Here is a 24,257-nt window from a genome sequence, read left to right as displayed (position 1 = left end):
GCTATGGTCCCTCAAGTTTACCTTTGTTATGGTTTCCATATGTCTCAGGTATATATGGGCATAACCCCAATCTTGGACCATTTTAAATTGTCACATGAATGGCCTTCTCAGAATGATGTCATAGTTGTTCTTCTTGCCAAAGTCAACAATAGCAAAAGTGTGTTCATATTCAATGCCACAAGAAGTAACAAGTACTTTTTCTAGCAATCCTAGGGGCTTTTCCTTGTGTCCGTGTGCAAGCTGCAGGGTCATTCGTGTGGATATCAAGGCAGGTTTTCCCCATTTTTTCCAAACCTCTTTGGTTGCAATGGCCACACCAGCTCCTTGTCAAGGATTGCCATGGTTTTTACACCATTGAATTCCATAGGAAGGGTGGTGTTTCCATCTTCTCCCTCGTAATACTCGCCTACCTTGTTTAATGGCACTGGCCTAGTATTTAGTTGAGGCATTTCAAGCTCTTTGATGCCTTCCTCGATTTGAGTCATTGGGGTTTTTACACCAAATTTCTCTAGACATTTACCCACATTAGTCTACATGTTTGGTTTTATTCTGAGCAACTCGGCTAACATTATTGTACAGGTGACTGGGGTAGATAGAATATCTACTAGCCCCTTTGAATCGATGGCTTTGTTGGGAGACAGTCTCTGTGATGGGGCTGCAACCACATCTGACTTGGTTTCGTACTCTCCCATGTAGGACGGTAGTGTTCTTAGCGAATGGGGTTGACTATCCATAGATTGTACAGATCCTTTGTCGCCCCAATACGATCGCACGTCCAGATTCATTTGAGATCTAGTCTCAAATTTCTTTATTGGTGGTAGAAACACTCCTCGTTCATCACCAGTCTTGTCTACTCGTCTTCTTAATTCATCGGCTTCATTGGCCTCTCTGACTTGTTTCCACAATTCTTCAAGACTATCTATCTCTTTACAATCCTCAGGTATAGCTTGGTGAAATCCCTCGGAAGAGTTATCCGTGGTATTCAGTACTATCCTTGGTTCTAATGTTGGGTCTTTGAGGTTTGGTCTGTGCTCATGACTAGAATCTGGCTCTTTTAGTTCCTGGTTTGGTGGGATTACTTGTGTAGGCATGACACGGATCACATCCTCAGGTTTTGCAACAGGTGGTTCTAGTAAAGCTTGGGCTATTTGAATCATTTTATGGCACATTTCAAACCTTTGCTTTTCTAGTTCCGCATAGGGATATGTCATCCACCTGTGTTCTTGGGTTTGGTTGTTTTTGAGCCTCACATCATAGGCTTTCAAGAGGGTATCTAATGTCTCATTAACCTTCTCTGCCAACACAGATCCTCCTGAACTAGCACTTCTCGGTTTCTCATCCGTGGATGGTTCTTCTAGAGGTTTAACCATCTGTGTAAGAGAAGGTGCCTCCTTTTCCTCAAGTTGTTTTATCTTCTCCTCAGCTTCGGTAAGCTTCTCAGCTAGGGAGTTTTGCTCTCGTTCCCTGCGTGCTTTCATCCTAGTCTTTCTAGCTTTTCAACTATTTCGTTTTCTCTTGGTTTTCTGACTAGGTGCGTCTGTCTTTGTTCCATCATCTGTCTTTGGACTCATGTCACTTTCCGTGTTCTTTGTCTCTGGATTCTCATCAGCTTTCTTTTGAGCTTGTGCTCTCGTAACCACTTGAACTGGTACGACATTTTCATTTTCTGAGCTACTAGGTAGCTAAACAATCCCTGATACATTTGTCGTGATTTTCCTGACTTGGTTTGGTTTTTTCGGGCAATCGGGGATCAAGTGAGTGATGCCACACTCAAGACAATAGGCATTTACTTCAGTGATCTCCGTATGAGGACATTGTTTGACCAAGGGGTTGGCACGACTTTTGTGACAATCTGTCTCTGGTTGAGGAGATTCTTTTAGCATTTCCTCTTGTCTATAAGCAAGCTTTGACCTAGATAAGCCGTTATTTGCAATGAATCGCAATGTCCTTTCGTCCATTTCATACCTTCTTTCTTTCGACTGAAACCTAAGAGGTGGAGGTTGTACCGGCCTCACCACTCCATGTGTTTCTCTCACATTTTGTTGCTCTGAAGGGTAGTACTCACTTTGGTTGCTATACCACATTGTAGCTGGTACTAGCGTTGGTTTATTTGATGCTTCCATCATTGGCATGTATCTCATGTCTACCGGCATTCTAGCACCTGGCAGCGGAGGTTGTTGTCCTAAGAGAAGCTGTGGCCTTAAAACTCCTATTGGTCTTGGCGCATTTCCCGTAATGTATCTAGGTGGGATAGGTGCTTCTGGAACAGGTTGTACATACCTCTCCCTAGCATTTTTCATGCTATAATAGCACTCTTCCCCCGTATGGTTCGTCCATTTTCTCTCAATTTCACACCACTTCGGCTCTCCCGAATCAGACCTTACAAGAGGAATCAACCTCTTGACCAAGTCGTCGATAAGCTTTTCTTGATCAATAGGTACCGTTGGCTTGGCAATGGACTCACTTATCTGTGAAACACTTGTGCTGAGAGGATGTGTCATCTCCTTGACTCTTTAAGTCCTTTTCTTTGTATGCCTCACAGTTATCCACTAGATAAAGAGCTTCTTTGATCAACTCGTTTAGCGTCATCCTCCTTATCATATGCAGATCCTTCTGAAGGCGCGCATCTCTCATTCCCTGGATAAAGATCAGCATCAGTCGTGCTTGCTTAGGTAATTCCGCTCTCGGACAGAGCTTAACATATCTCTTGAGCCGTAATGATGCTTTGCGTACTGATTCATTCTCTTTCTGTTTGAATCTATGGATTTGCGAGACCGTGTTGTGAGCAATGCCTTTTGGCGAGAATTCTTCAATAAACTCCTCAAACAACTCATCTAGGGTTTCAAAATCCCATTTTTCCATCAAGTTGAACCATGTAGCTGCATCATCTTCTAGAGTCAATCCAAATCCCGCAAACTGTGTCGCAAAATCTGAAACTTCCTCTGCTCTAATCACTCTTCTAAAAGCCATTACGTGATCTCTCGGATCTTTATCTCCGGAGTATTTTCTGTTTACCCATTTCTGGACCTGGGATGGTCTAACTCGTCGATTGTCTACAAGTCTAACCAGAGACTCTCCCAATCCTTCTCTCGTTATCGCTCTTGAAGGGAATCCTGGTGGCTCTCTTCTTGGAATTCCTATAGGAATTCTCATGTTTGGTGGAGGCATTTGTGGTCCTTCATTGACCAAATATCCACCTCTTTCTAGTACAGTCTGTGGATTTGTGCTTTCTACAACTCTGTATTCTCGTCCATACTTGTCGACAACTATAGATCTCCATTGACAGTCGACTCCGTATGTGTAGACATATAAGAGCTTGTAATCCGTTATCTCTTCTAGGTATGGATCTGAGTACCTATAAAGATTGACCTCATTGTCGTCAATGTATCTATATAGTCCTTCACTCTCATGACCAATCATCCAAACTCTCTCAACAAGATGGATCTTTATCAATTGCAAGTTTGGAAGATCCATTGTGGGAGGATATTCCTCTATCGTCGGGATCTCCAAGCTTGTGTAAGCTGCGTTTGAATCTAGGGTAGACATGATTTCTGGGCTTAAGAGCTTTTGCTTGGTTCAAGTAGACTTAGTCCACTGTGTTCAAGTGCTTTGGTTAGGGAAAAGTCGAAACTATGTCCAAAACCGCAACCGTTTCGTCACAATTCTCGCAAATTGTCTCTTTTAGACACCCCTAACTTGCGGATGAATTTTGAAGCCTCAAACGACGTTTTTTTCAAAGTTGACCTAAATGGTTGCCGTTGGCATGCATTTAGTTCAAGTTTTGCTCTAAGATCTGTAGAGCCGCTCTCAGGCTACGTTTTGATATAAAAACTTTTCCGATCCGATACCGTTTGTGAAAGTTATGGCCAAAACAGTGAAATGCAGTTTAGACTGGTCAAAATGAGTCCAAATTCAATTTTAAAAAAGGATTTGGGATCTCTGTGAGACTGTGAACATTTCTGTATGGTCAAAATTATTGTTGGACCCTAAAACTGGCCTAGAGGAATCCTACGCGTAGTATGTTTATATGCTCAGAATTTAACAAAATTTGGTCCAGAGACTCCCCTTAAGTCCAGCAACACAATGGTATGCTTAGAATTTTATTTGGACCTAAAAATGGCCTTGAGACATCCTATGCGTAGGATGTCTTTTTGCTTAGAATGACTTGAAATTTTTACCCCAACTTCTCCTTGATGTGCTGATCACTGTGGTATGCTCAGAATTTTGTTTAGAGTCCAAAATCACACAGAAGACATCCTACGCGTAGGATGTCTATTTGGCCTTTTTGACCCCAGACTTGTCCCACAGCTTCCCCTTGATGTCAGTAACCCAGTGGTATGCTTAGATTTTGGTTTGGATTTCAAAAGTCCCAAATTTTAGCTGTTCTTGCCTTTTTCAGTCAAAAGTGCTAAAGTCCGCTTTGAACCCAATTTTCTCACCCAAATGAGCTGAAAACTCTCACGTGCACTCAATACAACATTTAGAACATGCCTATAGAGTCATCCTATGGTTTGGTCTCAAAAATTATGCCTTGGGCACAATTTGGGTAGGATGTCTGACGATTTTCGTCTTTTGTTCTTATCCTGTCAAAATTTGGTCAAATTTCCACTTTCTAGGTGAAAATAGGGTAGAACCTACCTTCGAAACACACTGGTAACCTCAGATTTTCAAAAAAATGCCCAGATCACCCTATAGACATCCTACGCGTAGGATGTCTACTGCTGATTTTTTGAGACTGAAGTGTCCCTGATGCTTCCTTATGCTCTCAGCAAGTGCAAGTATGCTTCACAATTGCAAAAACATGCAAAAATCACTCAATTTAAACCTTTTCTGAAATTTTACGTTTTCTGACTCCGCCTTTTGGCTTTTGGTCAACAAAAATATGTTACTAGGGTAAAACCTACCCTCTGAACCCACTGGTGCAGTCAGAATTTTCAAATTTGGTCTCCAAAACCCCCTTGAGACATCCTACGCGTAGGATGTCTATGTTTACAGAATTGCAGGTTTTCTTCACAAAACCCTTGCAAATGCTCTTTTATATGCACAGCATCAATCAGTCGTACAAAAATATCCACAAAAGCTTGTTTAATGCATTTTTACCCTCAAAAGCACACTTTTCCGTGATTTCAAATGCAATCAAGCACTTTAGCAAATAATTCAATGCTGAATAGCTCTAGATCAGAATCGGATCACTTATCTAAAGCTACTCTACAAATCATATGGGGTTTTGCATCTATGGGTAGAAAAACGCTTCACTGCCACACACGGACTAGTAAACGCTTTTATCACCTCACAAATCACTCGACCACCAACAACTACTCTAATCCATAGATCCTAATTAAACCTATCTAGTCGCAGACCCTCGGCAAGACACACGCTTCCTGGCTATCCACTTGATCGCGGAATATCCTCTTCCGGATCCACTTAAGAAAAACGCTTTCTTTAGCCGAAACTAAATCAAGCAACCATCACACGAGTGTTAGTAGGAAACCTACTTAGGTCCTTGTGTCCCCGGCAACGGTGCCAATGTTGGACGGGAGCGACTCACACACCCATGAAGTGCATGCAAACACTACCTAGATCAACATAATGTCAATCGAGGACACAAATGACACGATAGGCACACGGAGGAAATCTCTTTAGCTTGTCAGGCTGAGACCATCCTACACATACAACACTCTGGAAGGCCAACTAAACCACAATCAAGAACCTCACTGCTCTCAACTACACCACCTAGCCACATACACACATACGGAAGGTAACTCACCTAATCATGCCAGATTCGTACGAAACTTAAGGAACACCATCCCCGGACTAGGATACACCTGTCCCTAAGCTTCTACACTCAAAACCCTCACTCTAAACCCATCTGTGAAAAACGCGTAGGATGACAGAGCAGAAATTTGAAAGTGTCCGAAACTGAAATTTATGAGTACCTATGCGTAGCTTATGTCGCCACGATTCTATAGACTACTAGCACGCAGAAAACAGACATCGTTTGATACACTTACGGCCACAAATAGCTCGTAGATGCGTCGGCGTATGCGCTTCGTCTCGCGTGGAATGCTTGGCGCTGTCGCGTAGCTCTCCTCGAGCCTACAGCAATGGTGCAGTCGGATCTCCAATGTGTTGAGCGAGCCGGGCGTAGCGAGAGGATAAAGCTCACGCTCACTCTTTCTCTCTCACACACAGTAGACGGCAGCGCTAAAGTTTTGATTATGATAAAAGTCCTCTTACAAAATGACCTAGGTACCGTATATACTAAGGCTACCTTAGGTTTAACCAAAAATGGGGTTGAAAGGGTCAAATGGCTTTGTATTTACAATCTGGAAGTGCCATTACACCCCGGCTTTTGAAACTAGAATAACTACTCATTACAAATGACGTTTATAGCCATAATCCACAGCATTTCATAACTCGCAAAAGATAAGACTTTGGTACGAAACTTGAGTTATGTTGTGTTGTTGACCCAGCGGTCAACAATGGCACTACCATCCACTTGTGCGACTTTTCCCTCCTCCCATCTCTTGATCTAGCCTGATTGTACATATGTTGTTTTTTCATTGGGAGAGTCTCCCCATCATGATTGTTGTAGCCCTCTCTTGTAGAGGAGGTTGTAGCCCTATGGGCAGTTTCATTAACTAATAGAAGGATCTTTTTCTCGGAAAAAAAAGTAGGCTGGTGTTGCTCCTCTACCACCTGCCAAAAGTACCTGAATGTGTGCCTGTCTTTAAAGAGTTGACACACCTCTGATCCAGGCATCTGAGAAGCCCATCCTGCGTAGAGTGCCCTCCAATAAGTCCTAGTCAAGTCTATCGTAGGCCTTCTCAAAATCGAGAAGAAGTATCACCAGATTCTCACCACGGAGGCGTGTGAGGGCAGATGCGTCCCAAAAAGTAAAGACGTGTCAAGAATATCACCCTCCTTGACAAAACCTGTCTGTGTCCCATATTTAATGCTCTCTAGAAGTGGCTGAATCCTCAAACTCAAGAGCCTTAGCAAGAATTTTGTAGGCTGAGTTGAGGATGGTGATGGGCCGTCACTGTCGAATCTCATCCAAAGAGCCACCCTCCTAGGCAATGAGGTAAATTAGGCCCTCACTCATGTTGTCAGGCATCACTCTTGTGTGTAGCATGTACTGAAAAGATCTGTAGAGATCTGAGCCAAGCAAGTCACTGTACTCTAAGAAGAAGCTTGGAGTCAAACCATCCTTAGTTAGACAACTACCATGGCGAAGTGCTCTGAGGGCCGCGTGGAGCTCCTCTAGCTGAAGAGGCAGCTCAAGCCTCTGGCGCATCTCCTCAGTCACAAGACAAGGCATCTGTGTCCAAACCTGCTCTTTGCATGCATCCTGACGCTCTGATTGAGGCTCTGCTAACAGCAGGTGACGATAAAAGTTAGTAGCAACTGCACGCATGTTCTCTGGCTCTGAAGCAACTGACCCGTCAGGCCTCCTCAATTGGCTGACGTTGGCATGCGCATGTTGCGGTCCCATTGTTTCAAAGAAAGCCCTTGTCACTCTGTCATCCACCTGGGTCCACTGAGATGCCTGTCGATGGAAAGCAAACTCATGGCGCCTCTCCTCTGTGATGGCAAGCTCCTGGCGAGCCTGCTGTAACTGCTCCTCCAACTAAGGACTGTCTGGATGCTGCTCCTGCATCCTTTGCAAGGAAGCAACGCCCCGTCAGAGACACTTCTCCTCCTCTCTCGCTGCAGCCAGGGGGGCCGTAGACTCCTGAAGAAATAGCCGACTAAACTGAGCAAGTCCATAGGCCACTTTGTCAGCAGGAGAGTCTTGCATGTCTAAGCCGGAGAGTCCTGCATGTCTAAGTCCTTTGTCCAAATAGCCACCACTCGCTCTGTGAGCGCAATGTCCATCACGACCCTCTTATGGATGCGTAGTTGTGCTCCCCCTCCTCTGTCTATCTGTCACTGTGAGGATCACTGTTGCATGGTCCGAAAAGGAAGTCCCAGCCAGAATGTAAACTGTCCCACCCAAGTCACAAAAGTATTCACTAGTGTAGAAGCGATCTATCCGAGATAGATTCACTCCTCCCACTCTGCGGTCCGAATGAGAGAAGGCCCGTCTGGGGGCCTCACAAAACTAGAATGCTGCCACACATCTAAACCCGCAGTCATACATAACCTCTCCCAAGCTACCAACTCAACTCCATGCACAGTAGCATGGCTACCTCCTATCCTGTCAGAGGGGTCCTCCAACATGTTGAAGTCACTCCCAATGCACCATTGCTCTGTTTGCGGGAGAGAGACTACAATGTGAGACCAAAACTCTGCACGTGCACTTGCCACATTGCACGCATAGATCTTCAAGAAGCCCAAGAGGCAACCGTGAACCTGCATAGTAATCCACTGAGCCCGGCCAGGCACAATAATCTCTCTGTCCACAATGGCGTGCTGCCAAGAGTCCACAATAGTCCTACATACCCCTCCCTAGATACCACCAGGTTCAAATGCAGGTGACTAGAATGTCTGATACCGCCCACGCAAAAGCTGACCACAGCGTCTAATTCGGCTCTCACACAGATGATGCTCCTGTAGCATAAGAAGGTCTGCGAACAGACTCACAAAAGTGCCAGAACATTTCCTAATCTATCTGAACTGAACCCATGTCATGAAGTAGCTTGTCCACGTACACATAGGGTTAAATGTGCACGTGACACTGTCCCACCCATGTCATAGAAATGGTCACTAGTGTAGAAACGATCTATCCAAGATAGATTCACTCCTCCCACTCTAGGCTATCTGGGGGCCTCACAAAGCTAGAATGCTGCCACACATCTGAAACCCGCAAAGTCATACAAAACCTCTCCCAAGCTGCCAACTCAACTCCATGCACAGTAGTATGGCTATCTCCAATCCCGTCAGAGGGGTCCTCCAACATGTTGAAGTCACCCCCAATGCACCATTGCTCTGCCGGACTCTACAATGTGAGAAGAAAACTCTGCATGTGCACTCGCTACATTGGGTGCATAGATGTTCAGGAAGTCCAAGAGGCAACCGTAAACCTGCATAGTAATCCATTGAACCCTGCCAGGCACAATAATCCCTCTGTCCACAATGGCCTGCTGCCAAGATTCCGCAATAGTCATACATACCCCTCCCTGGACCCAAATGTAGGTGATCAGAATGTCTCATACCGCCCACGCAAAAGCTGACCACAGCGTCTAATGCGGCTCTCACACAGATGATGCTCCTGTAGCATAAGAAGGTCAATCTCTCCTACCACAAGGCATTGCTAAAGCTCCTGACGTAGTCGGCCCCTCTGGCGTTGAAACTGGTGCCCACCTAATCCCTGCATGTTCCATGAGACGATCCTCATAGGGAGCGAGAGAGAACTGATTCTGCAGCAGCAGCTAACCGTGCTATCTTCGAGGCAGGTTTGGACGGGGAGTAATCCGCATCCGAGCGTCCCCGAGATAGGCGTGACTGCAAAGAGTGTCTAGCCAAGCCCAAGAAGAACGAGCCATGCGCAAGGCAACCTTCTTTGTCCGGGAGTCCTCATGTATGTGTACATAGCATGGCGGGCTCTGCGTGTCAGCAAAGAAGTGAACCACAATGTGTGTACATCTTGCTGAGTCTAGAGGTGTCACTGAAAACTTGGCCAACTGCCACAATGTTTGAACCAAGTCTGTAACCCCTAGGTCTCCCATGTGATGAGAGAACTCGAGGGCCTGTGCCTACAGCCACTCCAACACTGAGTCTAAAGTCCACTCAGGTTGGTCCCTGCCGCTTAGGGGAAAAGAGAAGCCAACCGCTGAGTCCAGGGCCTCTATCCCTCAAGCTGCAAGGAACAATACATGAACTCTGAAGCAAGAGCCGTGTTGCTAGCCCTCCTCCACTTGAGTCGCAGACTCGGAGGGTGGCTCTGCCTGCGTACCTTGTGACTTTGTCTGTTGCCCTTGGTCAGCCCTTGAAGGTTGGGGCTGAGCCTGCTGTGTAGGTCGGGGTCTCCTCCGTGGAAATGCCTCTGCAAGATGGCCTATATGACGACAAATAAAACAGTGATTCGGGAGGCCTGAATACTTCATGCTCTGACAGAACCAACCTCCACTCACCGGAGGTAGTAGGATGACCTTCGAGAGAGTGGGTGTCCCGAACCAGAACACGTACTTGTGGGGATGCCGGCCTCCTTGGCAGCTACAGAGGCTGCCGTGCGAGGTGTCTGCAAGATAGTCCCAATTGCTGAGCCTATCCTCGGAAGGAGCGGAAGATACTTCCTCCGCAGGCCGGGGAAGCTCCAAGCGACGACTCCAACGGTGTGTGTGTGTGTGTGCTTCCAAAACTGCTTTGACCTACACACACCAACAAAATTTCTTATGTGTAGCTTCCAATTCAACAAAATTAAACGCATAAGATCAATGAGAACACGTCCAATTAAAGATTTATCAATGTGTAGCATTAAACGCACATGCCATTAGTAAATAATTAGAGGAGATAATTAGTGAAAAATCTTTTAACTACACACTAAAAATCACTCAATTCTTCATGAAATTTTGGCAATTTTGTTTCACAAAAGAGATTGCCAAATTTCTAATTAGACACACACATGTAAAACACTCCAATTGTTAGCGGATTAGTGTGTACAATTAGGAAAAAACTCAAAATTAGTCTACAAGCTACCCAAAACATACCATATCGTCATTCCTACAACCAACACCAAATCCGAATGGAAGTTAGAACTCAAACCATCACACGATTGATCCTCTAGCTTAGGCGCTCAATCCATGGCAACAGCGCCAATGTTGGCGGTCGTAGCATAGTACACAACCCACCGATATAATTGAGATGGATAGGGCTGCTCCTCGACAAGAACGTTGGTAGCTGGGTCGAAACCGTGGCGCCACTGTCGCAAGTGTGCTCGAACTACTCGGATGGCCAGGGGGCTCATCACAATTACCTTGGATGCCATCTCGGGAGTCTCAAACTCTATCTGGTAGCAGCTACGCCCGAGAAACTGAACATCGAGAAACTTGCCCACCTCGGCTAGAAGGTGGGCCTGAAGGAGATCAGGCACCTCGCCTCTGCTAGGTCGGGTGCCGATGATCTTGCAGATGACGGAAGTCGCTTGGAGCCTCTCCACCTCTGCGGCTAGGCTGGCTTGCTCTGTCGGCGCGAGAGCAAGTCGGATGGTGGGCTCTGCAGGGTCGGGCAAGGGGGCTTCTGGAGAGTCCCTCTGGGGCGGAGCATGAGCCTCCATCTGTGTCTACTGCTAACAGAAAAGCAGTAGGGATGAACGCGAGGCCAAGCCTTGCTGGAGAGAGCACACCAAACCGCAAATGAGCAGTAGGGCGAGTCCTTCGAGCAAAACCGGGGGAAGGGGGGGGATGGGTTCTCGGCTGCGGGCAATGAGGAAGGCAGCGAGGAGGGTGGAACAAAGTGTGCAGGGGACTGAGGCAGCGAACGAAGGGGGGAAGCGGCAATGGAGAGCAGCGGGGGCAAGGGGAAGCAGGCTGAGCAAAACGCGCTGGCTGGACACAGTAGCACGCAGCTGCAGACAGGGGCAGCGCGTAGCAAGGCAGGCGCAAGGCCTAGAGAGGGCGACAGGTGCAGGCGAGGGGGGCGAGCAAGAGCAGCAGCGAGCTCATGTCTCCAAGCCCAACTTTGACAGAAGAAGCTGATTTATGTTGTCTTCTTGCTCATTTAGTGAACTCTAGTGTGTGTGAGTAGTGGTTGCAGGTGATCACAACTTTAATGGAAAGCTTGCCTTCTCCCTTGTCTTATGTAGCACGATGATTCCTCTCTCATGCACCTCTCTCCCCCTTTGAATACAGAAACGTGATGCCCCGCTTGAGGGCTTTTCATCTATATGTACAGTTGTGTGGATTCATGCGCGTTTGCCTAGGCAAGAGCCTCTTGCACACGTACTGGATTAGCTAATTGCTTATTCCCGGCTCGTAATGAAACTCGCCCGTAAGGCGGTAGACTTTAGCTCTCACCCGATTCTTTACTTGAAAAACTTTACTTGAACTTTACCTGTAACTGGCATTAACACTTCAAAGAAACCAGGGCCTAGCAGCTAGAGCGCTACCAAGGAGATAGGCACACCCTGTAGGCACCGCTTTCGGTATTTCTTTATTATTATAAAACTTGGGAGAAGTTCCTACGAGCTGTCCCGCTTTTACCGGGCTGAAAATGGCCTACTCTAGCCCGATTTCGGCAGCGTAACCGCAATAGGAGGCTTCACAGACAAAATCCCCATGCCAAAGGTGACTTTCCCGGTGCATACGGACACTTTCCCAAACCTGGCGAGAATTTGCAGCACACTTCTGCCCTGAAAATGCACCAGATCACCTGTGTAGTCATCCCAACGCTTCCCCAAAGCTCCTGGGGGTATTAGGGATCAATTAGGGTCAAAACCCTAAACCTGCAAAAATACACAGCAGGCTGTAATTTACTGTTTTGGGCTCCGTTGCGCATGCCAGTCGCATCCGCAGCAAGCCCTGGAGCCTCTGCACCTGTAGGGCTACTTGCCCTTAGAATCGGATGAGATTTCTCGCGTGAAATCTCTCAGAATTCACCTATACCTGCAAGGGATTAGCAACTAACTAATCTAGTACGTGTGCAAGAGGCTCTTGCCTCGGCAATTGCGTATGAACCCACACTATTGTACATACCGATGAAAAGCCCTCGAGAGGGGCAGCATGTTTTTGTATTCAAAGGGGGAGAGAGATGCTTGGGAGCAGAATCATTGCGCTACATAAGACAAGGGAGAAGGCAAGCTTTCTATTAAAGATGTAATCACCTAAACCCACCCACCCACTACTCACACACAAATTGTAGTCACTGTAAAACCAAAATTAGCCCCGTCTCAAAATGGGCCCCCCCTCTTGGGATGACCCTAGCAAGTTGCTCTGGAGCCGCCATGTGTCTAGTTTGCCTCTTTTGAGTTAATTCCTAGTACCCAGTGACTTATAAAGTGTAGTGAGGGGCCTAAATAACTTTCAACTGAGCCTAGACACCCTTTTACTGCTCGGATTTCAGTTCTAACTGGCGTGACCATCTCTTGGCGACCTGTCCTTCTCGACTGCATGTGAAACTCTCGGGTTTCACACTGGCCACACATTTTATGGCCATTTGTGACTTCAAAAAGAGGGTCCCAAAAATTAAAGAAAAATCAAGGGAAAGAAACCAACAACTAAGGTTAGTGATTGCCACAGCCTCGTGACATACCCCCCTCTTGAAATCGCAAACGTCCTCGATTGCATGCCAAAAATACATGCCATAGATGATTTAGCGTGATTAGTACCCTTTTATCATCACATGTATCTGCACGAAAGGTCATGAAACATAGATACAAATGACTTAATGAGAGCTTCATACTTTTTTCATTTCATCTACGATAGAAGTGAGCATAATATCATTAGCATTTATAGAGCAGTGTCCACTTCTATTGCACTGAATCCGTTTGTACATTTGATGTGCTAGCTCCGTTATTACCCCTCCTTTCAACTTTGAGCACATTGAGTTGGGGCATACATTTGTTGTAACTAGGTAAAGCTGCAATACATTTGGTAACTCCAAAGTTTCACACTCTTCCATCCACTTTACATCCATAGATGGATAGTTCTTGAACTTCACCAAATACCGTTTTGCATCCTGTCCCTTAACTTTTCTTTCCTTATGTGCCAAAATATGCTCAGGTACGAAGATCTGATCAAGTTCCTCAACTTCTGGCTAATCTTCATCTAGCACAACACCCAGAAAGGGTCTTAGAAGACTCATTTGAAAACGCATTATGAATCTTCCAAGTATCAAGCAATTTCAGCCTATAAGCAACATCGCTGATCTTGTCAAGTTCTTGAAAAGGCCCATAGTAACGCATGCTGAGCTTCGAAAACAACCTTTCCTTGCTCTTCATCTTCTTTAACCTTGCCTTTTCAAACTGTAAAAGTACAAATCACCAGGTGAAAACATCACTTCACGATGGTGATGATCAACACTCCTTTTTTGCTTTGCCTGAGTTTTCTGTAAGGCAAGCTTGATCTTCTTATACATTTTATCCATGTTCTCTACATATCGATTTGCTTCGAAAATTTTGTCCTTAGTGTGCAAAATGGGAGGAACTTTTTTGCCACCCTCAACAATCTCAAATGGTGCCTTGCCTGTTGATGAATGCACCGTATTGTTGTATGCATACTCAAGCATGGGTAGATATTGTTCCACTTGCCCTTATTATCATAACACTTCAGCAGATCTAAGACATTAGAATTAGCCTCTTCTGACAACCCATCAGTTTGTGGATGAAATGAGGATGAAAACTTAAGCGTGGTGCCCATGTTTTCAAACAACCCTCTCTAAAACAGGCTCGTCATACGAGGATCACGATCATTGACAATAGACTGTGGCATACCATGGTACTTGAACACATTGTACATAAACAACCGTGCCATCTCATCAGATTTTATCTTCTTCCTGACAGGAATAAAATGGGCCTGCGCGTTGAACCTGCAAATAATGGTTTATATACCATGATTCCCTATCGGCGTTCTTGGAAGATCAAAGATAAAATCCATAGCAATGCTTTCCCATGGCTTATCTGGAATAGGTAATGGATGTAATGACCTTGGTGCCTTTTGCTTGTCAAACTTGACCTTTTGGCAAATCACGCATGCTCGCACGAAGGCATCCACATCTCTCCTCAAAGTAGGCCAATAAAAGAATGTCTTGACCGCTTTTATTGTCGCATCTATACCACGATGCCCTGCGTATGATGGGACATGGCTTTCTACCATAACCTTATGTCGCAATGGCCTAGTGACACATAGTAGTGAATGGCCGAGACGGTAATGAATCAGATAAACAGTCATTAAACTCTTGCAAAAATGCTGACCTTTCTTTATCTAACACAGATAAATTTGACTGACAATTATCTGAAACATCGAGTGCAAAAATCAAGTACTTAGAAAGATGATTCTTATTTACAGAAGTGATAGCTGAAGCAGATACAATAGGGAGAGACTCCCCTTTAAGCTTTACATCAAGGATGTGAGTTTTGCCCGTGCTGAAGAGTTATCTTTTTGTTGAAAACATCCAATAGTCCATGTATACGGAACGGGATTCCCAAGAGCGCATTGTACACTTCAAATGGCATGATATAAAATTCTTTTGTATCCACATATGACTAGATATGTATACACAGCTTTCCAATGATATGCGTAACACCCAGGACATGCCAACCTTGCCTCTGCTGTGTACCCCATCTCTTCAACTTTGATGCCCAGCTTGATGGCCAACTCTGGTGAGATAATGTTTGCTTTAGCACCTGGATCAAAGAAAATAAGTGTTGTCTGGTCCCTGACTCTACCCCACGATGTCCTGGCCTACTGTGGGGTGGTGTTAAACACCATAACCTTGATTAACAGACAGACCACTGTCATGAGCAAACCTATGCAAAGCACCCAAATGGCATTGCATCCCCTCCGGAGAGTCGGAGATCAACACAATATCATCAACATATAACAATATGGAATCCATGTCCCTGTCAACTGTGCACCTCTATCACCCTCTCTCTCAATCTAGTCACAAACCTAATCCACATACATACCAAATAGAGTAGGAGAGAGGGGGCAACCCTACTTCACCTCAAAAGTGGAATGAACTAATTAGATAACCCCTCTAGAGTGCGTACATGCCCCACTAGTGACCTGTATAATGTCATAAATACCCAAATCAGCTCTGTGGGTACTCCCATCTCTCGTAGTCTGCGCATCAATCTAGCTCTAGGCACTATGTCAAATGCTTTGCGGAAGTCCACAAAGCTACAATAGATCCGTCTCCCATGTGATCTGCCCTCCTCAATAATGGCTCTAAGTGTCAGAATGTGGTCAAGAGTAGAAAAACCTCTCTTGAACTTTACCTGCCCGGCTGCGCGTATACCCTCCCTCTCTGCCCATCTACTCAATTTCTGCTCAAGAATGGATGCGTACAACCGTGCCAATCTGTGTCCAATCATGATAGTGCGATAATTCCCAAGCTCCATAGGGTCTCCTCACTTGAAGATAGGTGTGGCAGTAGATAAACTCCAAGTATCATGCTAACCCTCACACATGGCACGGTTGAACATCACTGCTAGAAGCTCTATGAGCAGATCCCTGGCATGTATAAAATGCTCAGCCACTAAGCCATCATGATCATATGCTCTCCCAGTCCTCATCCTATAGTTCTCAGAAAGAGCTAAATCACAAGAGATCCAGCATCGGTAGTTGGCGGATCTCCATGGTCAGTAGTCTGATCGGGCATCGTGCATGTCTGGCCAAAGTGATCCGAATCCTCCGATGCAGCCTCCGTCGATGCTCTGTAGGCCTCCGCAGTCGTGGGCGTCTTGATCTCCCTAGCTCGGTCACTCGGTCGATCAGCTTGCCTTTGGTGCGAGGAGAATGTGGGCTCTACTGTGGTAGTAGCTCCTTCGGATGTCCAGTGTCTTCTCTACAGAAGTCTGTGATCTGTCTCGGAGAAAAAAAAAAAAGTCAAATTTAAAAAGTTCAAATTGTTCAACACAAAACAGAGAGAGAGAGAGAGAGAGAGAGAGAGAGAGAGAGAGAGAGAGAGAGAGAGAGTCTCCCTTCAGTAAAAAACAAAAAAATGTCGAATTTGAGAAGTTCAAAATGTTCAACATGAACAAAACAGCTCTATAAGGGGTGGTCTTGTGCTTATTTGATAGGTTACCACTTGACATTTGGATATTCTCTGGTCATTTCCATGAATCTTTCAGGAGGCGTTGAGGTTACGGAGCTCAGAACATGAACCGGAGGTTTATAAACGGCTGCAACTTATTTTTCAGGTCGGAATGTTGACCTTCTTTTCTTGATTATTCATGTAATGGTCTAATTAGACCCTTTTACAGATATTGCGTCATACAGCCCCCTTTCCCCTTTTTTCTTTCTCTTGAGTCTCAATATCCCTTTCTCCCACCTGCCGCATGCAATAGCCCATGCCAGCATTTCTCTCTACCTTCTTTTCTTTCTCCTCCTGCCACTCTAAAATGATGGTAGCCACTCTTTAAGTACTAACTACAGTGGCTCCATGCAGAGGATCTAGAAGATCATCTATTTTTTGCATTGGATATCTCTGCTCTATTGTGAGTTTGTTCAAGGCTCTATAATTTATCTTTCTGTTTTACAAGTAAAATTGGAGAAGCAAAGGGTGAAAAACTGGGTCGGATCATGCCCTTCTCTAAATACTCATCAAATCACTTTTTTGACTTCAGAGTTAACTTTCTTCTTTACAAGTAATGGTAAGGATGTATATTGTGACATATGTGTCATAATGATTAAGTATAAGCTGATAGATCACTAGTCATGGGACTTTAAATTTTGATATTGGCATCTTTGACAACCTAGACTCCTATAGACCGAATTGTCTAGTCTGATACATGAATTGTTATCAATCTGGTTAACATTTTCTATGTAAATGCCGGTTAGATTGATGTGATCTCGAACTATAACTGAGATGCTGGCTGTGTCAATTTTTGTGTGAGAATGGGGAGGTCTATTACTGGTCTTATGGCTTACTGGTCTTGAAACTGGTTTTAGTGAGTGAGTGAGTTTGAGTATTGGTTGGATGGAAATGCTTTTTCCAGCTAGTATGGGTCTACCAAGGATTGATGGTTGATGAGAATTTGGTATGGGCCGTTGAAATAGAACTGGTTATGAATCTGGCCTTCACCTCTGGCTGCTGAGAATTATACATTGTGGGTAGTTGCTCATTTATTTGAACTAAAGAGTTTTCTGGTTGCAGGATCTGGTTTACTGTTGAATGAGTGGAAAACTAGTTCTCTTCTCCTCCCTTTTTTTTTTTCCCTTGCCTTCCTATTCTTTATTTATTGTCTTCCCTCTTCCCCAAAAACCATCACATCCAGAAGCCACATATTTACCTTCAAACGACTTTATCTCATATGGTGACTGTGGTTAGGGCTTGCTAGCAGAAGAAACAACTACACTGGCTCAACGACGGGCTGCTGCTGAGGGACTTGGCATTCTTGCTCGTCTTGGTGATGATGTTTTTGCTGCACGTTTGGTATGTTAAGATCTTTACTTGTTGCTATGGATCCATTCATACTGTTTGTCAGTGGTACATTCACCTTTTACCTATCTGTGCTTGTATGCTGGTGACACTGGCTTTATTTTACTCGCAGATGAGGACACTTCTTGCAGATGCTACGTCAGTTTTAGACATCAGCTCAAGGGGATCCATAGCCTTTGCGTTAGGTTGTATTCACCGAAGGTGCAAAAATGAGCCTGTTTGTATCCGTTTTTTAGTTGGGTTGCCCCGTTCTCATGTTCTGAAAGCGCCTTTGTTTCCCCAGTAAGGGAGGTATGGCATTGTCTGTGCTGGTTCCTGCCACTGTGCAGATTCTTTGCACTATGGTAAGGGATTCGAAAGCTCTACTTCACAAATGGGCATTACATGGTCTTTGGCTCACCACAGAGGCCGCAGGCCTTGCTTTTGTTCCGCATGTCCAAGTAAGGAAGATATTCTCTTTGGGTTTGGAAATTATACTGCTATTGAGTTAAAACTTCTGCTTGCATTTGCTTGTAATCAATTTTGTAGCCAACGCTGTTAAGTCCATTTGAACTGTTTTGATTCCTGCTGAATGAAATTTTAACACAATGTCAATTAATATTACTGGCCCGTGAGTTGATAAACGTAACCAACATGCCAAAAAAAGTGCAATTTTTCATGTGGTAGCTTCAGTGTCTACCTTTTCCTGATGTTGAATCATTCCATGTCTTGCTATTTCCCATGGGTGCATCATATCAGTATTGCTCATTCAATGTAGCAAAGCCATGAGATTTAGACATATCTTGGCTGTAGTATTCCACTCTCACAGCAAATGTTTTAAAACTTGTGGGATTTTCCATTGTGGGTTTCTTATATTGATATATTTTTCTGTGGGTCCTCAATGCAAATAGGTTTAAATGTTGCACGTTACATTCTGTATCCAAAAGCCTTATTTTTCCTGGTTTTATTCTTGACTGGAGAAAAGGCTTTAACATGCGTTGTCATGGGCCTGTAGTCTGGTAGACTCAGAAACCTTGAAACATGTCTTGTTTAATGGTTTTAGTGCTTCACTGAATAATTTCACGTTGGTCTCAACCAATCTTCTTTTTTTTAACAGGAAAACTGACCTGCCCCTTTTTGGTGTGTTGTCTAGATGTATAGAACTGGCAAGGTTTTGTTTCAAGTGTTTTTTGCTTTACTGCTGAGAAATTCTGCTCTCTTTGATTTTGACAATTTTCAGAACCCTGGAGGAATTTCTTCTTGTGATTTCTGTGTTTCTAAATTGGATATATTGTTTGTTTAAAGAGATAGTTCAGGGGCAAATGCACATGAGTGTTTGCAAAGAGGTCAGACAATCAAAATTATCACTTACAATGCCGTTGCATGCAGGCAACAATGGCTCTTGTTATGGATGCTCTACTCTGTGAAGAGCACACAAGCCCTGATTTGCAACAGAGTCTTGGACGTCTTATAAATGCTATTGTTGCAGTGATTGGCCCAGAGTTATCACCGGGTAGCTCGTTTTTTTCTCGCTGCAAGGTCTAATACCTTACTTCAGTTAAAAGAGTAGTAATGAAACAAGTGCATAACTGTAATGTAGCTGCAGAGAAGTGTCTTATATATTCCGCAGGTGTGCTTAGAATTATGGTGCTGAATACATTACCATATTGATGTGATGTTTGCCATTCATTCACCTCATACAAATGCGTAGTCAGTGCTATCTGGAAATGACTTTTCTAAATCAAACATTATCTTAGAGACAACGTTTTATATTTTTTCTGAGACACATTGACGTTGTTTAGGAGGGGTCCCTTGTTGTATTGGCAGAAAGTGAACCTGCATGTTGAGTTTGCGAGATTTCTGTTTCCTCTCTTCTATAGTGTAGATCTCGGTGTTTATCCCTCACTTTTTGCTTTCTTGGTGGTGTCTGTGGTGACCATCTCTTCTTTCAATGCCACTATCCTCTCTAAGTGCCCTGTCCTTGGCCTCGTGTCACAATGCATGCCTTGAGATGTGTCAATGTAGCTTGATCTCAACGTCATTAGATTGGATTCAACGGTCTTCTTGCTTTATTTGTGGAGGGCTCTCAATGCCATGTGGATTGACTTATTTGGATTCAACCAATGTGGTTAATATCTTCTTGTTATAAAATTCATAGCATTATATAAAAAACAATAGACAGGACTCACCTCGGCAATCAAATCTGGAATAGTGACTAAAATCAATATAATGTTCACCAAGTCAAGCAGAACAAAAGTTGTTACAAACCATAAAGACTATCAAACAACAGGCAACAAAATGTATATTCTATTCTTGGGCACACTCATCCTTTATCAAGTCTAGCCCTTACTGCAGCCTGCATCCATCATTTGTGGTTTTCCCCTTGACATCCTTGTAACAAGCCTACATGCCTTTCTCAAAGGGAATATGAAGGGTCTCAACCCCCTTGAAAGATACAAGGGAGCAAGATGAAGCAAACGTTGATGGAGGGACATAGCTTTGTTGATAACGAGTTTTACCTCCATATGATGAGCACCAGATTGATGATGCTTTGGGGAGGCGGGGGGGGGGGGGGGGGGGGGGGGGGGGCGGCAGGGAGAGTGCGAGGGGGCGGGACTGCACAGAGAGATAGACTCACATGGAGAGAGAGTGAAATGGGCCCGTAGGGCGGTATACGTAGGCTTTCACCCAAAACTTTACTTTAGACTTTAGAACACAGAGAAACTTTGCAAATAAAAACTTGTAACGAGAATTGATACTTCAAACACACATAGCTTGGAAGCTAGAGCACTACCAAGCAGACGCCGACACCTGTTGGTCCCAAAGATTGGCGGCCTTTTGGTATTTCTTTATTGTATTCAAAGAGGGAATAAAACCTGCGATTTCCTTCAAGCTGCCCCATATAATCCAGGCTGAAAGTGACCTGTTCTGACCCGAATTTGGCAGCATAACCGTACTAGGATGCTTCACAGGCAGTATCCCCACGCAAAAAGTGACTTTCCGGACGCATACGGACACTTTGCAAAACCTGGCGAGAATCTGCAGCATGCTGAATTCTCTGTTTTCTGCCCTGAAAATGCGCCATATCACTTGCACAGCGGTCCCCTTGTGTCCTCGAACCTCCGAGGGGTATTAGGGACCGTTTAGGGCCAAAACCCTAAACCTGCAAAAATACACAGCAGACTGTTTTTCTCTGTTTTGGGCTCCGTTTTGCAAGCCAGTTGCATCTGTAGCAAGTCCTCGAGCTCCTGCACGTGTAGGGCTACTTGCCCTTTGAATCGGACGAGATTTCTCGTGTGAAATCTCTCCGAATCACCTGCACCTGCTGGGGATTAGCAACTAGCTAATCCAGTACTTGTGCAAGAGGCTCTTGCCTCGGCAATCGCGCATGAACCCACACAATTGTACATAGGTCAAATAAAGAGCCCTCTTGTGGGGCATCACATAACTGCACGGAGGGGGAAGAGAGAGAGCAGTGAATGTTGTGCAAGACTTCAGTTCTTGCACTTCACTGTACATACAAGGTAAGCCAGCACACAGTAGCTTTGGTACCTGCAACAATCCACCATATGGCTGAAAATGCAGCCCCACGTTTAATTTCAACGCCTCTCTCTCTCTCACAAGCTGGAAAGTGCCCAAAAATGTGCCAAATGGCACTCATGTATGGTTTTCCCCCTTTGCACCTTCCGGTCTAAAAATATCTCAACCAGTTGCTCAATTGACTTAGCGGTAGAGTAATAAAATGTTCCTCTTGTCATTCCGGAGCTAATGACGCGAACAGATTTCATGGCCCAAAATAGTAGTTTCCTAATTTTAGGAGATGCTTCCATGGCACTTCCACTGGTCATCTGACCATCTATCACCACTGGGACCACATCCAAAAATGCAATGTAGCCTAGTTATCGCGTGATCTTCTCTTCAAACCTTGAGTACTTTTATTGCTCTAATTCTAGTGCCGGTCGGCCATCATCAACTCGTGGCGACAAGGCCTTCCTGTCTACGGGTGAAACTCTCGGTCGTCGGTCGTTTCACACTGGCCATATAGTGTCCGGCCATTTGCAACTTCAAAAAGAGGGTCCCAAAAATTAGACAAAAATCAAGGGAAAGAAACCAACAACTAAGGTTAGCAATTGCCATGTCCTCGTGTGAGAGAGAGAGAGAGAGAGAGAGAGAGAGAGAGAGAGAGAGAGAGAGAGTATGTATTGGGTGTGCACGTGTGTAGCCTGGTTTTTGTGTGTTTGGTTTTCCTCGTGCTCGCAAGACTCGCTTTTGGGTAAGTATGTGGGGATGGGTGGTCTGTTTTTTGAGCATATTTTTCATTTGATCTCATTGGTTTCTTTTTTTTTCTATTTTCTTCGATTGTGTTTCTTGTCTTCTTTGGTTTCTTGTGTTCTTTGTCTTGGGCTGTTGGGTTTGCTGGCTTGCTGCTCCGATCTGCTCTCTCTACCAGGATTCTACAGCAAGCTTTTCACATGGTCGTCGTTATCAGAGCCTCCTTCACTGTCCACTTGAAGTTCCCTCCCCAGCCCTGGTTTTCTGGAGCCATCTTCAGCAAGTGGACTGATCTCTACATTGGCTGAGGGCTCCTTGTCTGCTTCAGTGTAGTGCTTTGCTAGTCATCTTGTGGCCTACTCCTACAGTCTCTTGGTGACGTCAAATGTTTCTTCTTCCTCATCTTCGTCATGGACTACTCTCTCCCTTGTGTTTATCCATGAACTTTTTCTATCAGATGATACCACTTGGCGGCAGGCATGTGCTCGAAGTTGGGCTCTCAGAGTTTCATTGTCCTTTTCACCGCTAAGGCTTTTGGTGGTTCAGGTTTTTTATTTACAATTGCAGAGTGAGCGTTTGGTCGAAGCACCTATCTTTCAGAGGCTGCTATCATCCTCCCTCCACTTACCTTGCTAGGGCAATTTTTCTCTCTCTAGGAGAGGTTTTTCCTCTGGATTTCAATTTCACCTATTTGCCCATGTGGCTAGATGTATCCAGTTTTTATAGTTTTCCGCTTGTTGCTGGTGGACCTACTTTTGTAACAGTTATGTTCTTGGCCTTTAGAATCGGCACCATTTGGGCATTCTGAGGGGTTTTTCAAGTATAGAAATCAGCCTTTTTTCACAGAGAGAGAGAGAGAGAGAGAGAGAGAGAGAGAGAGAGAGAGAGAGAGAGAGAGAGAGAGAGAGAGAGAGAGAAATGAAATAAAAGGCCAAAATGACCTATGTGACCAATCTGTTACAAACTGGTGAATCTGATACTATGTTTGAGTACAAAAAAAAGAGATACTAAATCGAATCCAGAGGTGCTACTAGCTAGAACTCTGTGGGATATGTGATGATTGATACAATGGCTGCCCAAATACAACAGAAAGATACAATGGGTGATGAATCCATCCTCATCTGTACGCTGGATGTCGAGATAGTATGGCTCGAATCCTCTATTGTAGTCTCCGTCGATGTTGTGCAGCTCCTCTCCTCAGTCGTGGGCGCCTTGATGTCCCTAGCTTCAATGCTTGGTCAATGAGAGATGAAATGAAATGATATATTAGCGTCTACAAAAGGCCAAAATGAACTATGAGACTAATATGTTACAAACTGGTGAATCTAATACCATGTCTGTGTAACTCAAGTATATATAGTGGAAGACATCTCTGATGCTGATAGCTCATGACTCTGGAAAAGGGTATGAAGCCTTCTCTAAATAGATAGTGGAAGCGACCCCGTATCTCGTAATACATTGTGCACTGATAGATGTAATGCATCTCTGTCTTTGACTCTGTATGGCATAGGCGGCATATCCTGCCGGCTGTTGGTATCCCTTTGAATCTACGAGTCTCAATCTCAAGTTGGTGTGAAGTTGTTCGAATCTTACCAATGGCACACCGTAACCCATGAAATAGATGTTTATCCATATAGCTGGGTCAAATCACAAACCCCATCCCCTACAAGTTGGAGAAGATGCTCTTTATAAAGCCATCTTCGTGCCCAACTCTTATGTCGGCTCTATCTATGTCCTCTTGGTGCCCAATTGGGCCAGGTCCTGGCGAACGAGTATTAATCTCCACCCGTGTAAAAGACAACGTTGATGCATCAAGGGAGTACTAGAAGGGAGGTAAGTTGTCCATGTTGAAGCCATGTATCTAGAACCATGATGACATCTATGATTCTGTGCATACCAGCATGATGTGTCCCCCTGTAAAGCTAACTGTCTGGAGGACTATAGGGCCAATCTGGCATATCTGT

At 44.7% G+C, this 24,257-nt stretch overlaps 1 protein-coding gene across 5 annotated transcripts in view; it reads left to right on the top strand.

The window, feature by feature from the left end:
• The window catches only part of SWEETIE (HEAT repeat-containing protein), a 208,129-nt gene that overhangs the window by 150,497 nt on the left and 33,375 nt on the right, over positions 1-24,257 (top strand). For 4 of the 5 annotated variants that reach the window (XM_086494844.1, XM_086494843.1, XM_086494846.1 and 1 more), the window contains 5 exons: positions 16,733-16,801; positions 17,932-18,036; positions 18,155-18,243; positions 18,326-18,482; positions 19,411-19,560. In XM_086494844.1, the coding sequence (XP_086350970.1) occupies positions 16,733-16,801; positions 17,932-18,036; positions 18,155-18,243; positions 18,326-18,482; positions 19,411-19,560 (570 nt within the window). The remainder of the gene's footprint in view (positions 1-16,732; positions 16,802-17,931; positions 18,037-18,154; positions 18,244-18,325; positions 18,483-19,410; positions 19,561-24,257) is intronic. The other variant, XM_086494845.1, reaches the window with a different exon arrangement.

Source organism: Adiantum capillus-veneris, chromosome 22 (genome assembly GCF_014529385.1).
Source record: "Adiantum capillus-veneris isolate H3 chromosome 22, ASM1452938v2, whole genome shotgun sequence".
Lineage (NCBI taxonomy): Eukaryota > Viridiplantae > Streptophyta > Polypodiopsida > Polypodiales > Pteridaceae > Adiantum > Adiantum capillus-veneris.
Note: the sequence above shows the minus strand (reverse complement) of the source record. Positions and strands in the feature narration are given on the sequence as shown.